Source organism: Limulus polyphemus, unplaced genomic scaffold (assembly GCF_000517525.1).
Source record: "Limulus polyphemus unplaced genomic scaffold, Limulus_polyphemus-2.1.2 Scaffold87, whole genome shotgun sequence".
NCBI classification, from domain to species: Eukaryota; Metazoa; Arthropoda; class Merostomata; order Xiphosura; family Limulidae; genus Limulus; species Limulus polyphemus.
In genome coordinates, this window is record NW_013665697.1 from 187,370 (window position 1) to 204,812 (window position 17,443).

The 17,443-nt window shown below is 31.8% G+C and overlaps 2 protein-coding genes across 6 annotated transcripts in view; one reads left to right on the forward strand and one right to left on the reverse strand.

The window, feature by feature from the left end:
* Positions 1-8,041, forward strand: part of LOC106468289 — a 121,911-nt gene extending 113,870 nt beyond the window's left edge. For all 3 annotated transcript variants that reach the window (XM_013928712.2, XM_022397245.1, XM_022397239.1), the window contains 6 exons: positions 777-886; positions 2,132-2,195; positions 2,473-2,550; positions 3,534-3,676; positions 4,608-4,836; positions 5,901-8,041. In XM_013928712.2, the coding sequence (XP_013784166.1) occupies positions 777-886; positions 2,132-2,195; positions 2,473-2,550; positions 3,534-3,676; positions 4,608-4,836; positions 5,901-7,009 (1,733 nt within the window). In that variant the 3' untranslated portion in view covers positions 7,010-8,041. The remainder of the gene's footprint in view (positions 1-776; positions 887-2,131; positions 2,196-2,472; positions 2,551-3,533; positions 3,677-4,607; positions 4,837-5,900) is intronic.
* The window catches only part of LOC111088141, a 137,651-nt gene continuing 123,119 nt past the window's right edge, over positions 2,912-17,443 (reverse strand). For 2 of the 3 annotated variants that reach the window (XM_022397265.1, XM_022397251.1), the window contains one exon: positions 2,912-3,444. In XM_022397265.1, the coding sequence (XP_022252973.1) occupies positions 3,414-3,444 (31 nt within the window). In that variant the 3' untranslated portion in view covers positions 2,912-3,413. Of the gene's footprint in view, positions 3,445-13,350; positions 13,362-15,227; positions 15,234-17,443 lie in introns of those variants that run through there. The other variant, XR_002612750.1, reaches the window with a different exon arrangement.

A 17,443-nucleotide genomic window follows, 5' to 3' on the forward strand; every position in this document is an offset into this window, starting at 1 on the left:
AATATAAAACATATATTGATTGGCTAGTGTCTTTGAAAGTAGATGTTGAATCATATTGACTAAAGTAAACTGTGTACTGGAATTGGTGGCTCACTTAGCTTTTACAGAATAGTGATAAAATTGGGGCTACAGGTTATTTTTCTTTTGTAGGTTTTATTAACTTAACCATGGTGTGTTTTTTTCTTTTTTGGTGTTTTTGGATATTTAAAAAGAAACGTATTATATCACACAAAAAATACAGCAAGCTAGAAGTATTGTACACTTGTATACAAAAAAAGTTTATTTAAAGTCCTCTTTTTGGAATTTAATTTTTTTTCCTATAAAGGTGTACATTTGTTCACCATATTATTCACCTGATGGTAGAGTATATTAATTGTATGTTGCACCATAGTGTTGTGCTGTTAGAGTAAATGAATTCTTTTTAAAAAAATATAAATTTTATTCATGTATAAGTGTCATTTCCATCACACTGTACTGTTAGTAATGGTCAGAACTGGTCTTATAATTAGTTAAAACAAAGTTGGTCTGATCTTATAAAATTATATATAAATGTTTTACCAAATAGATGAGAGGATTAAAACTAATTTGATAGCAATGAATGTTTTTAAAAAACCTATAGGAAATTTTTAAAACAATTCTGAAGATGCCGGCATATCGATCTTACACAAATCTGCAAATACCTATAAGTGTCTATTAAAAAAAAGTTTTTTTTTTTGCATTACAAATTATTTGAACTGAATTAATTTCAACAGTCTAAGATATCTTGTTCTATTTAGAAATGGTACGTCGCAGAGACCAACAAATTACAGAAGCTTTGGCAGAAAAGCAAGACCTCATCTCTCAGATTTTTCAGATTCCAAAGAAAGAGTTTGACCATGTTGCTGAGGTATGCTAGGATTCTGTAGTTTTTGTTTTTTTTATAAAAACTTGTTTTTGGACTGTGTTTTGAAAATATGAAACAACTTGGTTGTTTTAGGTACTAAGAGTTTTTTATACTGACCAATTGAGCAGTGTAAGTTGATGAATCAGCACACTAGTCTAAATCAGTATTTAATTATTTTATCTTACTGTGAAGGTTTAATGTATCTTACATACCTGTGGTCTTTATATACAAACTGAAGTATTCAGAAATGTAAATTAATTTTTTTCTACAAATTTAATCTGTTACTAATAAGAGATTTAAAAATAAAATTCAATTCAAAACATTTCATCCACAGTAAAACCAGTTGTAAAGTTTTATTTGTTTCATAACTTTAACACCTGTTTGCTAGGTTTTATGACATGGACCTGAATTTAATAATTTTATGGAGAATATTTTCAATATTTGGTAGTAGTTTATTTTATATATGTCCTTGTGATATTATATTGTGAAACCTTTAACCTTTCTGTCTTTGTCTCTGTGCATTAAGAAAAATGTTTTAGAGTAAATCAAAAAAATCCTTACTCATAACAAATTTTAACTTTATAAATTTCAAAAATGACTATTTCAATAAAACAATTAAAAATCATACCATCTGTCAATAAAATACAAAAAGAATAATCTTAATTTTCTTTTTAAAAATCTTACCTCCATCATTGTTACATAGTACTGATTTTATCACCTATATACTGTTGATACTATTTAGTGTTAGACATATTTTAGTTACTTATATGTACAAGTCATTCCATTTCAATTAATCCTTTCCATATTGGAGGATTGTTGTTGATATCTCATGATTTTTTTTTCTTTACTCTCGTAATGGAAATGCATAATGAAATTTCATGGAAGAACGTTTTAAACAGTTTTGAGTTTAAAAAAGTTAATTTCATAAGATATAGTTTTTCTATCAGTGCAGGAATAAAAGTTTAAACATTTTTTATTTTTTGTGCAAATTACACAACATAAATGTTACAAAATGACAAAGTAGAAAGGTAAAAATAATTTTTTATTAGAATTATTGAAGTAAAGGTAGAACTATTATTTTTACTTACATTTGATATGCAGGTATGCACTTGACAAATAAGAGGTGTTCACATGTCTGGATAGCATCAAAGACTTGTGCTATTTAAATAGTGCAAGAATGTTTAATCCAAGTGACATATTCTTTGTCATTTATATATATATAAATATATAATTTTGTTTATATTCCAGATGGCAAGTGAACTTGAGGGTCAAAAAGATTTGAAAGAACTCGTTCTAGCATCCATTTACCAAGGTAGTTTTATTTTTAACACCTGAAAAAATGTTAACTTTTATAATGACTTGTTAGATAGTAGTTTTGGAATTAAGTTCAAACATACAATAATTCTTGAAGTAGTTTTGGTAAGAACATTTAGTCTATATTTGGGAGGGAAAAAATGTATTTCTATTGTCATTACAATAGCACTGGAATCTTTAATGCTGATGTGATCTCTTGTATAAAATGATTTCAATGTTAGAACTGTAATAAGTAACTTGCTGTTACAAGTTTAATGTGTGTAACTATATTTCAGCTAATCAACTTACTTCAGTATTAAATGAAGGCTTAAGAGTGTCTGAAGATGACATGATTAGTACCTGCAGTGCAGAAGGTGAGAGTTATCTTAGCTTTGGAAAACAAATTAGAATTTGACACAGCTTAGAAGTTTGTAATGAAGTAGAATCTCATGTTAATACTAGAATATTTCAGAATTAACAGATAAGCAAAATAGATTATTGATACTTAATGCTAAAAAAAACTAGAGATTTTGTGAAGATATGGCTATATAGAATTTTCTTCAGTTTAAGAAATACAAAGTCATTTAATTGTTAAATGTTTTTTTCTTCACATCCCCTTTTCCTGTCAAAAAAAAAACTATTTCCATTATGGCCACTTGTTTTCTGTTTTAGCACTATTGGACAAATGTATTGTGAGATTCTCTGTAATGAAATAAAACACTAAATGGACTAGATTGGTGTGCTGTTGAGCAAAAACAAAATAAAAAATAATAAGATGGCTATTCTTGTGAGAAAATGACATTTGCCGAGTCTTTGAGATTGTTATTTTGACATATTTTAAAAAAATGTATCTTTTGTAATGTTTTTGGGTGTTTTGTTATTGAAGTTCAAAATGCTGGTTTAAAGCACTGTTTTTCTGCCCAAAACAAGGTTCAATTTATAACTAAATTTTTTTTATTTGCATTATTGCAGTTTTCTTTACACAAAAACAGGTCAGCTTAAATATTATTTTGCACTGTTGAATCGTGAACAAAGTTGAAAAGAATAAAAAATTGTGTAATCCGATTTAATGTTCTGGTTAAGAGGTTAGCACACAGGATTACCTACAAAAGTTGTAATGTTTTCAAATGAGACCCAAAACTTGAGCGCTTTTGAATAGTTAACTATTCTTCTTCAACTTAAATATCATATTTACCTTATTGTACAGTCTGATAGTCCATTCATGTTCAGATGAAGATCAGTTGCAAGGCATCACATGGTTCTCAAATCTAATTTATAAGGAAATATTAAATGTTTTCTTAATATTTCAGCTTGTTATGTTATTGATTTTATGATTTAATAATACTGCCATTTTCAGTTGTGGTGGAAGAAAGCAATAGCAGTCATTCAGAAACTCCATCACCAGTTGTTGCAAGGAAGACAGGCTTGATACTTAGCTTACCTTTAGCAAAATTGATAAATATATCCAGCACTTTAAATAGACACTTGACTCAACTGTTGGTAAGTTGTATATTCTATAGAATTTATTATGTAATTATAAAACCATCCAATTTAACAATGGTAGTGAAAGCATAGAAAGATGAGCATTGCTTGTAGAGACTTTTTTATTTTATTCATTTATGTTTAGGAAGTTGTGGATCTATAACCAATTTACATTTATTGATATAATTGTTTTATGAATGCAGCTACAGTGTCTTTATACCTGAATAAACAATTCCTCAACTATCATTGGAAGAGAGAAATTTTATTTTTTGTATAATGTCTTGTTTTTGAACAAACAAGGGAAATGGTAATCATTCATGTTAATAATTAATGTTATTTCAAGAAAGAATGAACTTACCATTTTCATTTCCCAGAAAGAAGCTGAATTTATTCTGATGGAATTATATTTCTTTTTTGGCTAAGTATCAATTAATAAATATGAATATTTTAACATAAAGACAACAAATTTAAATAATTTAATTTGCTTTAGTTTCCTCTGAGAAATATGTACTATAAAAGTAAAAGAAAAAAATAATTTGTTCATTCTTTTGTGTATAGCTGTATAGCCAGTAAAGGAAAATGTGTGGACAAATAATTGATTTTAAACCCTCATAGTATTGGTTTGGTTTGTCCAGAAGTAAAATTGAAACCACAAGCTGATAAAAAAAATTTTTTGATAAGTTAAAATGGACAAAGTGGACACAATAATAGATAAAAAACAAAGAAAGTCTAAACTGCTTTTTTTATTGCTTTGTGCTTTTGCTTCGTTTTGTTTTTGAAATTTTCCATAAATACTAGTGCTCTGGATTTGTTTGTGTGCACAGCACTACTATTGTATATTGTAAGTCATATTTTTTTATATTTTTTTTAGATAAGTGTATTTCTGCTTAACTAATATACTGAAGTTTATTTAACTCTACTCGTTATTACTCTCCTTCCTATTGTACAGTCATATGTCTCGGAGAGGGAAGAAGAAAGATTGCGAATGCATGATGAACTTCATGCTTCAAGAGAGCAGCTTCATTTTCTTCATGAAAGTCATCGCCTTTGTCACAGATTGTGTCCTTCTCCTAGTAACTTAAATGACAATCAATCTCGACCAAATAGCTACATATCTATAGCTTCATCAATATCTGAAGGACCAATAGACTTAGTAGATGAAAGTGAAGAAACAACAGGTGTTGTTATTACTTTGATCGTACTTAATGTTATAGCTATGTAAATGTGTATTTACTTGTGTGGCAAGGTGTAAAACCAAAATTTAAAACAAATCTTGCATTTTTAAACTTATGAAATATACATTACATATACATATACTTTTTTTAAAATTTAACTTTCTACTAGGGGTTATGGTTTTACCTTATTCTCTTTCATAGTTATTAAGCTTTACAAGTTTGTTTATAAAGCAAAGAAGAAAAACTACAGCTAATCACGTAACTACTTTCACCAGCACTGTACAAGCTGAGAAAAAACCCTTTTCTCATAGTTCATCTTAATATAATACATAATCAAGTTTGATCTGTAACTTAATATTGCCTTCATTCTTTTTTTAAGAACTTAAACCTTTGTGAAAGAGTTCTATTATTAGTGGTTAATTGTGGGCTGCCCATACTTAGCTTCAGCTGTTTCCAATTAACTATCTGTGTTTCAAAATATAAATGTAGCTGTTCTTGAGAGTTAGAATCATGGTTCAGTTTTAGTCTTAGTCACTCAACAGAAAGAGCTTGTGTAAAATGCAGGCAATTGTGCATGTTGATTAATCTTATAAATGAGAAAAGTGTTTGAAAATTAGTGTAAGATAATAAGAGTAATGATTTCATAATCCAAACAAGAGATTGACTTGAACAGACACAGCTTTATAATTCTACAAATAGAAACATAAAATGTGATAGTTGGTTTTCAACCTTCATAAAGACAACTTACAATGTAAAATATATTTATAATTAGAAAATAAAAGGGCTTCTATGTGCGTGAAACAATGTCTTTATAATATTACAATTATATTTAAAATCATTAACAAAATGTGATAGTTATAAATATTATAACACCCTCATGAAGAAAATCACTTAATGTGGTGTTAATTCTATCTGACAAAACCACTTGGGTAACATTTACATTTCATAGAATGATCTTCAAACAACATATGTTAGCTATTATTTCTTATTGTATATTGATTCTTATTTTTTTGTTGTTGTAAATCAAAATGAGACATGGGTTTAAAAAGTATAATTTTACTTCATAGCCACAATAACAGATGAAAACTTCAAAGAGCCTGGAGATGAGGAAAATGAGTCAGAAGAAGAGCATCTGGACTGTTATCTTGGAGATGAAGACGTTGGTGAAATCAGGCAAGCTCAAGATGAGAAATATGAAAGAACTGAGCATGTTTTCTATGAAAAGGAAAGAAAACAAGAAGAGGACAAAGACAAAACTAATCAGCAATTGAGTGACGAAATGGGAGGTAAACAAGAACATTTTGAAACTGAAGAAAAAACTGAGCTAGAATTTTCTGTCATAAAATGTACAGAGGGAGAATTGACCGAAAAAGATGTAGAACATGTGGAAAGCTCTGTCAGAATAATAAAAGAGCATAAAAAAGAGTTAAGTGAACCCTCTGAAGAAGAACTTGGGCATCATGAGGAGAAATTAGCAGAAATCTCTGAGAAAGGATTCTTAAAATTGAATCAAGATGAAAGACAACCTGGAGAAGAATTGAGTGAAGATTGTGAAAAACAAACTCAATATGGTAAAGAGTGTAAAATTGAACATGAGTTAGAGATTGGTAGTAAAGCAGTAACTGAGGAAGATTTGAGCAAAATAAAAGAAATGGAAGCATACAACTTGGAGGGAGAGGAAGATAACCAAGAGCAAAGGTTATGTGAAGAAGATCAAGAAAAACAATCTGAGATTGAAAAACACTTGCAAGTATTAAATTCTGAAAAGAATAATGTAGTGAAAAGAGATAACTCTAGTATTCAGGAAGATATGGGAGAGTTTACAGAGGATGAAGAAGATGGAGACAAGATGCAGCAATATCAGGAGGAGCAGGACAATGAAACTAATGGGTTTAGTACCCCTACAGAACAGTTTGTTGATGCTCTATCTGGAGATGAAGAAATTGAAGGTAGCAATCCTGAGCATCCAATTACAGATATAGATCAAGAAGATAACATATTAAACCAAGAAAATCAGAGCAAAGCGGGTGATGATAAATGCTATGATAAGGAAGGAAATTTGACACAAACAGGCTTAATATCCTGTACCACAGAAAACAGGCCCTTTGATAACCACGTTACTGCCAAGTCAAATGCCAACTGTGGTTTGGATGAAGTGACAAAAGACTTTGGATGAATAAAATCCATTTATGTATTAATAAGAGAATATTATATGGTAGAAAGGGGATACCCAAACTATCGTTTTTGTATGAAACTCCTGAGGTAATTTTCTAGTGTAGACTTTTTTTTGCACATCTTTGAGAAATGTGTATTATTTTCATAGTGTATCTTTTGGGGACTCCAGTGGGAAAGGGGAGTTGTAAACGCTATGTAAATGGACATTTTTTTTATGATTCTGAATATTGCTTCTAAAACGCCAAAATAACCCGTGTTTTAAATTTGATAACACATGGAGTGTTGTTCTTTTCTGTTACTTTGATTACCAACTTTTTTTAATACAGAAAAAAATTCAATGTTTTTATACTTTAGAAATAATTATTATAGATATTTTGTCCAAAACATTCAAGGGCCATGTACATAACTTGTAAGAGATTGTGATGGAAAATCTTTTTCTCTTTGAAATGATTTGTAAGACATGTATAAAATTTTCTTTTTTCACTAAACATGGGCAACCACCATGGCCAGTCTTGACAACTTAGAGGGTGCATCACTAATTGTGATTCTCAAAATAAATAATTGTTTTTCGTTGTTTATGTTTGAAAAGTAGTTTTGGGGTATAAATTATTAGTTATTATTGGACTGTGTTATTAAACATGTTTTTGAATGGAAAACAATCTTTCATTATAGACAAGATTACCTATTTAGTTAAGTAGAAGAAAACTTATGAAGGTGAGACTTATTTCCTGTGAAGTATTAGATCGGTAGCTGTACATGGTTCAAATTACAATGTTATAAATTCAAACTGGGATCATAAGTTGAATCGTGCTGTAAAGTGGTAGCTTACATGATACATGGAAAATTTCTTTATTTTTTCACTCTTAAAATATTTGATAAAATGAGTCTAAATGCTTTGAAACATTGACTTTACTGAGTGATTATGAGATTTTGAAACTTCGGCATTGAAACTATGATTTATTTGATCAGATATGGAAGTGCATCCGAGAGGTTGTCATACAGAAGAAACTTGACAATAGTGGTTTCTTCCCGACTCATTAAGACCAATGATAATATATATATTGTATGTTTGTGTGGTAGCATGCTCCAAGAAATAATGTACTGTACATATTAAATTCTGCTGTTGTTGGTCAGTGAAACGTGCCCAAGAGGCTATTTCAAAGTAAAGCCTACCCATGAATGTGTATTAAGGTGTTCACTGATAACTAGCAATTCGCGGAAGAAGAGTCAATGCTTATATGTATATATATAAATATATATTAATACAGAAATTTTTTGAAAACGAAATCATTATGAACTTAATTTAAAATGTTTGAATAAATGTAAAATTCATTTTGTTAATAACTTGGTTTGGTGTTTGTTTCCTTTTTTAAACCCTAAGGGTTCTCGAAGGTATTATGTTCGTAAATGAATAAGAGGAATGCCTCAATAGTTGCGGCACTTGAAATTCTTTAAGGCAGGATAAGAGTAAATTAATCTACGAGACCATTTTTCCTTTTTATTAGCTATATTACCATGCGTGGGGCACGAGTAATACCCATTCGATTTTATTAGTCATCAAAATATGTACCAGCTCACCCTCGAATTGAAATTATTTTAGGCAGAATTAGAGTAGATTCATCTACAAGACTTGGGCGTGGGAAAATACATCAGTCGAAAGGGTTTGACCTCCCTGAGTCAAAACTGTAATTATATCTCAAATCGGTCAAGAGATGACGTAGCTATGAGCTAAAAGTTTGTACTTAAAACCACGCTTGGTATTGCTGGCGCACAAAAATATAGCTAATAAAAAGGGGAAACAAAGGTCTCGTAGATTAATTTACTCTAACCCTGCCTAAAGGAATTTCAAGTTACGCGGATATTTAGAATTCCCTCTTATTATTTGTATAGGTGCAGAGAAACAACAGTTAATATAGGTGACCGTGAAGATATTATACAACTTTAGATTTAAATACAAACGTTAATTTTAATATTCTAGTATCTAGAGAAGTAATGTAACTAGTTTACACTACTGATCTCCATCACATATACCAAGGTAATTTTTAGCTGTGGCAGAGCGGCTCATAGGATGGGTCGAGTTTGTTGTTGTTGTAGTTTGTTTGATTGTTCGGCTGAGCGGCTCCGAGTTTTGTATTTTCAAGTACAAACTTTTAGCTCATTGCTCAGTCATCTCTTAGCAGATTTGAGATCCAATTACAGTTTTTGGACTCAGGAGGTCAGACCCTTTCGATTGATGTATTTAGCCACACCCAAGGTCTCATAAGTTAAATTATTCTAATCCTGCCTAAAAGAATTTCAATTTGAGGGTAGGCTGGTAGAGAACCTGAGGAGTAATAAATGCGAATGGCAGTTTTTGAGTCACTGACAGTGTGTGTCACGCTAAAACATGTCTTTTGGCAGTTTTTGAGTCACTGACAGTGTGTGTCACGCTAAAACATGTCTTTTTCTTTATTTTATTATTATCCTGATAACTATTGTATGAAAAATATATAATTTCACAACAACGGTAGTGCATAATAAGGAATCAATATACCAAGGTCATTGTTTCTTGATACAAGAATGATTTTTATTTTTTGATACATTCGATAATTTTTGATGGAGTTATTCCATTTTTTATTGCTCTAGCATAGGTACTCGGTAATGTCGGGTCTAAAAATTAATGGTTCAGTCACTCACTTGTTAACAACTTGTGACATGATATACAATTTAATGTTTCCTACACTTACAATTTGTTTATGAATCATTGTTTATTTAGAAACCAAGGTTTACTTAGTTCGTACGCGCGTGGCTTGTTTTATAACCTATAGGTTAAATATAGGGATAACTCCAGTTACTTTTTTTTTTACTGTTGAAAACGTACTGCATTCATGTAACTAGCTTGTTTATAGATTTTTTTAATGCGTCATCATATATTTTTTATTTGAAATTAGGCTTATTTAGCCTCCGAGTTTCCAATGGGATCGGAACCTCATCGTTTTTTATAACATTTTGTTTTAAGTTATTTTTGTATCGTACATCTTACGGTTACAAGACTTTCTTGTTAGTTGTAGAGTCATTAATAACACACGAGTAAAACAAATAAACAAACAAAAAACGCAAAGAAAGATACAATCAGTATTGCTGCTGGGATTCCCTGTGTATTGTACATAGAAAATTAATATTGTTATTGCTACAAACGTAACACCAGTCAATAATATTGATGCAGTATATGAACTCCAACAGTAAAGAATATTATAATAAGAAACTGATTATTCGAAGGTTAAAGATTGTTAAAACATTTTGTTATTCTTAAGCACAATGGGATTTCGTCGATGTGCTCACTGCAGAGATCGAATACTAGATTTTGGCGTTATAAGCACTCATAGTTCCAAAGGAGTCTGTTCATGGAAAACTTCTACCACAGAATACTAAACTACTTGGGTCGTTACAGACTAGTTGAATACTATTGACACTTTTTCTTTGCATTTGTCCTCCCATGGGATCAGTGGAAAGCTTACGAACTTGCAACGCTCAAATTCGAGGTTCGATTGCGCGTGATGTAACTATGCACTAAAACAACAATTCTTGGTATTTTCGAACATAAAATACTCAATTGCCGATGATTACCGGTTAGCTGAATACATTTTAGTGATATATGTTTATACCACCGGTTTAAGTAGTTCGGTATTACTGGTAGTTATTTAGCATAAGTTTGTAACAAATTCGAAACGATAGTGTTATTTTGATTGTCCTTGTGTATTTCCTTATCAGTCCTTACTTTTTTTATACGACGGATACTAACCCTGCTTAGAAAGATTCTTTCAAGCGCTTATATAAGGTGAAGAGCTAGAGGTATCTTGGAGGATATCACTTTTATTATTATTTACCACTAGGACACCCTTCACCCATTGATTATGTTACCTATAAGAAGCATAAAAGTTACGTGTTTAAAGTCACTTCATGTTGATATCTTGATAGGTTTGACAGGAGATGAAGTATGATGCGTGAACGCGTGTTCTGAAGAGCTAAAAGCTGATTAATAAAACTCTCAAGTGTATTCCTATATACTGTAACGTCAATTTCAGCATATTTTTAGAACGGTTGAATTACGAGATGGATGGCAAATACTCGGTGACGATGTGGAAGTATTGGAATCAACGACATTCATCATGAACATTAGCGTGTAGTGAAAATGCATCGTGAACAGATATGTGCTTTTAATTTTATTTCTGAATTTGGAAAGATTTTATACATTTATTAAAACATACATAACTTGGAATCTTATGCGATATAAAATTATGTCGACGATCTATGTAAGTGTATTATTGGATATTTTTCCAGTTTAATTATTACTAGCTTGGTTGGTTTCTTTTTATTTATAGCACAGCTACTAATAATGTCTTCCGCTATCCCAGTTTTGAAATTCCAACCAGAGTGAAGTTAACCGGCCGGCAGCACCCACCGCTGTTCCTGTGCTACACTTGTACCAACAGATATTGTGATTAACTATCACATAATAACGCTTTCACGGCTGAAAGGGCAAGCATCTTTGGCATCGGGTATGTTAGTTCAGTATAGATTTAGGTGCTAGCCCATGTTTTGACGTCTTTTAATTTTAAACAAACTCAAATTGTATATAATCGATAAAATATATGCTTTTTTTTTACTGATTTAATCATTCCCCACTGGCAGTGATAAGTCTGCAAGCTCACTACGTTAGAATTTGGGTTTCGATTCCTGCGATTGGCAGAGCACAGGTAACCCGTTGTGTAGCTTTGCGCTTAACGACAACGAAACCAAAACTATCTTTTTTTTGTTTAACTTTACTTAGCGTGTATTCGGTGTTTTAAATGATTTTAAAATGAAAGGGCTGAGGTTTTTGAATATTATTCTTAACATAATTCGCAAGATGATGAAGAAAAGGTCAATCGCACTGGTCACCCATTATTACCTCCGCCACCATTGTGTTTGTCAGCAAGATTTCTCGAAAACGGCTGAATGGATTTGGACAAAAGTTGATATACATTTGGACTATGACTCAAGTGATTAGTTTTTGGAGGGTCAAGGTCACGAAAAAAAAAATCTCTATGTATTAACCCTATTTTTGCTTTGTAACTCAGTCATAGATTATAGGATTTTAACGAAACTTGGTGGACATATGTTGAATATTATTCCTCATTGTTCTGCCAAAAATGGCCCATGTCCGTTGATAGTTGATAACGACGAAGATACTGACACATTTTCGTATTTTTCGAGAGCCGAATATGATCAACGCTGCTTATCAGAGGTATGCGCTCTACTAGGTGTTCTCTAGTTTCAATTCTGCATTTATGAATGTTTGTTACCCTGCTGCCCCTCGTGTGCACACGTCTATTTTTCTGTTTCTGTACATATTGCCCATCAGTTTGCTTTAAAGTTCAACTTACGTGGCTCATAATGTTTTTCTGTTTTGTTTGTTTAATATGTTTGTTAAAGTGGATGATTGTGATCGAATCCTCAACTGTCAATATACTATAATTCATTAGTGATTTTGTACTGAAACTACCACGCACTCAAAATTTTTTCTACGTCAAACATCGCATTAATTAACTCAGGATAACCATCAAATTCCAATGTATGTTAATTATATTTGTTTGTTGAATTTCGCTCAAATCTACTGGAGAGCAATATGCGCTAACCTAATTTAGAAATGATAGACTAGATGGAAGAAAGCTAGACCACACCACCCACCGCCAACTACTGGGCTACTCTTTTTACCAACGAAAAGTGAGATTACCCGTCACATTATAAAGCCTTAACGTCTGAAAAGGCGAAGATGTTCTGAGAAGGGATTCGAACTCGTGACCTACAGATTGCGAGTCGAGCGCTCTGACCACCAGTTCTTAATGCAATACCGTAAGTCTAACTCTTAAAACCAAAGAAATGCATACGACTTACATAAAAAGAGAATCAAGCTAAAAATAACAACGTTTTGATCTGCTAGTTGGTTTAAGAGTATAGCGATTTTATCTCTTAAGACAGGTTCAAATGGAACTAAGGATTATATGTAAAATCCAATTCACAAACAATCTGCAGTGCTTTTTGGCTTTTTCTCACTCTTACAGTAACTTCATTTAATACGCCATCAGCTTTGGGATTATGGATTTACCTTAAGACATGTCAGCAGAAGTAAATTTACTAAAAACTAAGGAAAATAAAGTTTAGGTGCGATTGCAAAAAATTCCAAAACACCATTATTCAAATTTACATTTATTAATAATAATATACAAATGACTGTTAGCCTATAACAAAAAAAAAATATTTGTAATCGTATAATTATACTGGTTTGGCTTTGCTTACGCGAATACCTATAAACATTTCATTGCATAAATACACTGAGTTGGTAGAATTTGGGCTTGAATGAACTTCTTCCAGTTTCTAAGTTATGGCCTTTTTCAGTATAGGTCTCGGTGTAGAAGCCGAAACGTGTTCCTATTCTATAAACCAGTAGCAGTTCATTCAAGCCAAAACTATACCATGTTTACACTGCCTAAAATAAGCCGGTACGTAGTACCGGCAAATCATTCTGTCAAAGTCAAAGTTGCGTCTTATCATAACGGTTTTTATCGATATTGTTGAGTGTCACTTCAGAGGGGGATCTGACTGAGGTGTTTAAGATTGTAAATTTGTGAAGGGAATTGATATTGTTGATACATTACCTTTTTCATACTTAACGGCGAGAATAGTAGGACTAGGGGACACAAATATAAATTTTGGCAGGGTAGGAGTCATCTTCAGCTAAGATAGTTTTATTTTTCTAACAGGGTGGCTGGCTTTAAGAATTTTTTTTATTTATTTTTCAATTTAGTGTAGAGGATGGAACACCCAAGATGGACCAATAGGTCCCCTGTTGTCTCTAAACATTGTGTTATATTATTATTTAAAAATGCTTCGTTTTTGTACTAGTTTCTCCTTTTGTGGGACACGTACACATAATTTTGGTATTATTTTTGGTTCCACACTAACTCCAAAAATATTTTCAAATCAAACTTAAATGGACTCCTTTTTTTCTGTTGTTGTTATTAGAAAGTATAGTAAATCTCAATATTAATGTGTAGGTTCAAACGTTGAAATTTCGGCCCGTATCAGTTAGCAGTGTTGGTCTGTATAAAATGTGTGTATGGATAGTAGGGGGGCAACATACTACTATTGTATCGGTAAGAAATTAAAGTTATTTTCACAATTAGTTGTATTAGAGTAAAGTATAACAATGATACGGGTTCAGAGAGGTAATATATATGTATTTTAATCCAATAATCTTGATGTATTTAAAATTACGTCAAATACGGTAGAAACATTTTTTGTGAACTAACAAAATATATGTTAAATGCAAACCAACGCATCAGACTTTCCAAACTGTTAGGAGAAAAATTATTTTTTAACCGAATCCAATTTTATATGAAAAAATACTAAATTACAAACTTATGTTCAGTCCAGTTGAACTACTCACATGAACATGTATTATATGTAGCTTTCGTCTATCAAGTCATACTTTGACTTATTTTCTAATAAACTTAGATGTTTTTCTTAAGAGGCTTTAGGGAGCTCGACTGGCAACATGACCAAACATACTCGCCATCGCAGCCGTGGGTGGTAGAAGAGTAGCCCAAGAGTTGCTGATGGGTGTTGAAGACTAGCTGTCTTTTACTGCTAAGTTAAGGGACGGCTAGCGCAGATAGCGAAATTCAAAACAAACAAGCAAACAATAGTTTAAAAACACCGATGGTCTATGCATTGTAACCGTAGAAGACGCTGAAAACACAAGATATTTCTTGTGTGTGCTGAAACTTCTTGTACACAATGACTCGAGTATATATTTATATATCACATTAGTGATACGTATTGTCTGTAAAATTCCAAGAAACGAATTATGCATTTATTGATAGTTCAGTAACTCACTTTTCGTTTATCTATTTTCGTTGTAAATTTTGCATGTTCATTCAATTAGATACAAAGTAATAAGCTTCTATAACTAGGAACAATATTTTATAGTGTTTTAAATCCAGTATTATAAACCTTCAAGACATCAGATCCACAAGAGTTTCAGACAGTATGGCTGAATCTTCGTTTGTAGGTTAGAACAGAATAGGAAAGTTACAGAGTGATGACGTTTGAAAACAACCAAAAGTTGTTTTATACCGTAAAATAATCACAAATTTTCATTGAAATTATAGATTTTCAAACATTCCATGTTTGGTTACTCCAAACTCTTTATAATGATCTTCAAATCAAGTCGCAGGTTTAAACATGGATTTAATTTCTATGTTCTCTATACCAAATATTACTAAATAGCTTCACTGTAAATATTACATAAATGTATAAATAGGATTTGTTCTGTTAATATTAACAATACACAAGACTTGTAACATAGTAATAACATGCATACTTTAACAAATAATAATATAACAATACAGAAGACATATATTTTACGTATTGCCTGCAGAATTCTACTCTTGTTGTAACCAACACACAAACAATCGAAGAATTTTGGTAGATAAATCTTCCTCTGGCCTACTAAGTCTTTTCTAAACATAGAACTATCTTTTGAAAATTTCCATATATGCAAAAACAGGACATAAAGAATCACTTTTTATTGATATTGATAAGATAGCCTAAAGCAGCGTTTCTCAACCTTTTTAGTAACACGGCCTACCTAAACTTCAAGAAATATCCCGAGGCCCACTGCAGAAAAATTATAGAAGTATGACACATATAGCAATGTTACTTCATGCACGTGATATTAATTTATAGTTAGCATTTTTCGAAGTATTATGTAGTTTGCGTTATACTTTTGCTGTTTTGCAAATTCTTTGAAATATCATCATCTAATCTTTTTGACAGCCCACTTCAAATTACTTTGCGGCCCACCAGTGGGAAGCGACTCACCGATTGAGAAACGCTGGCCTAAAAAAACACAGGCATTTATTATAAATTTATAGAGAAGTTATTCCTTAACAGAATACGTACGGAACGATTAAAACTTATTAAAATCTACAGGAAATGCAAATTGTAAATCTATAAAATACCAATCACCTGACTAGCTTTATAGATCGATTTAAAAACAATATATTTATATATGTACAGCATATCACACATCAATCTAAAATGTTTTTCAAAATTACACTATAATATGAATTAAAATAACTAAGGATATTCTGTTAGACACTTGAATGTCTAAGAATAGTAACGATTCAGCATTATATATTTATTTTTTGATATAGTTCGAATGTTTGATTACACTTTTTAATATACTTCAGTTTATTAAGTTTTCAATGGTAAAATTTTAACTCGAAACATAAAACTTCGAATTTTTTCATCTTTTCATGAAACTGTATTTAACATTGTTAAAGTGGAGGGTACTTCGTAGTATTCCTTTAATTTCATAGGATTAAATGTGCTAAATTTATATGCATAGACTTAGTTATTCCTTATTTATGTACTACAAATATTGTGTTAATCATTTTAATATCATGCCACAAAACCCCAAACTCATACACAGCCTACCAATAAGTAAATAGACACCCACTCCAGAAAGAAAGACAAATAAACTAATGTAAAACAATATCGCCCACAGTGAGGGTGCTAAACTGGTAAATAAAAGACTTCTAATCATTATATCTTATAATAAAGAACGATATATTAAATTAGCCATATTCTTGGCTGGGCTAAGTTTTTGTTCTGATCTGTGTAGTAGTTTGCTTTGATCACAAGTTAATGATAATTAGCATTTAGTGGATCTGCCCTTCACAAGATCAGAAATCTGGGCTTGTGGCACTGTACCCAATTGTTGGTGAAGAACTTGGTCGAAAACAACCCTAGAAGTTGTTTGTTTGGTTGGATTTTGTAGGGAATGATTAAGGATTAACCACGCATGCTCCATAAGGCTCATGTTCGGCGACTGGCATGTGGTAATGCTCTGACCTTATGCATATATCCATCGTACATGAAAATACTGCCTTTTCTGGTAAGCTGGTCATTGACGTAGACAGGTAGAAGATCTTGCTAGATGATGAATACTACAACTTGTGATCGTCCTGCTTTCCAAATGGACTAACACCGTTACAAAGATGCTACTGTAAGTTATCATGGCTTGTGAACGATCCAAAGAAAGTTCATGGGAGGATAGTCTCCAAACCTAGTGCGTCTACTGTCTGAGGATTATGGAAATGCGGGTTCATCGGGATACTCTCCAAACCTAGTGCGTTTACTGTCTGAGGATTGTGGAAATGCGGGTTCATCGGGAAAATTTACAGTGTCCCGAAAGGCAGAAGGGTGTGATAGCATCTGTGATGTCCACTGCTGTCGACATATGGTACTGCCGGAGTGAGGAAAAGTACTACTCTGATGTTGTTGTCCATGCTATGAAGATAACTTTTGATGGTAGAGGGCACACTTGCACCTGTCCAACAATAGTTGC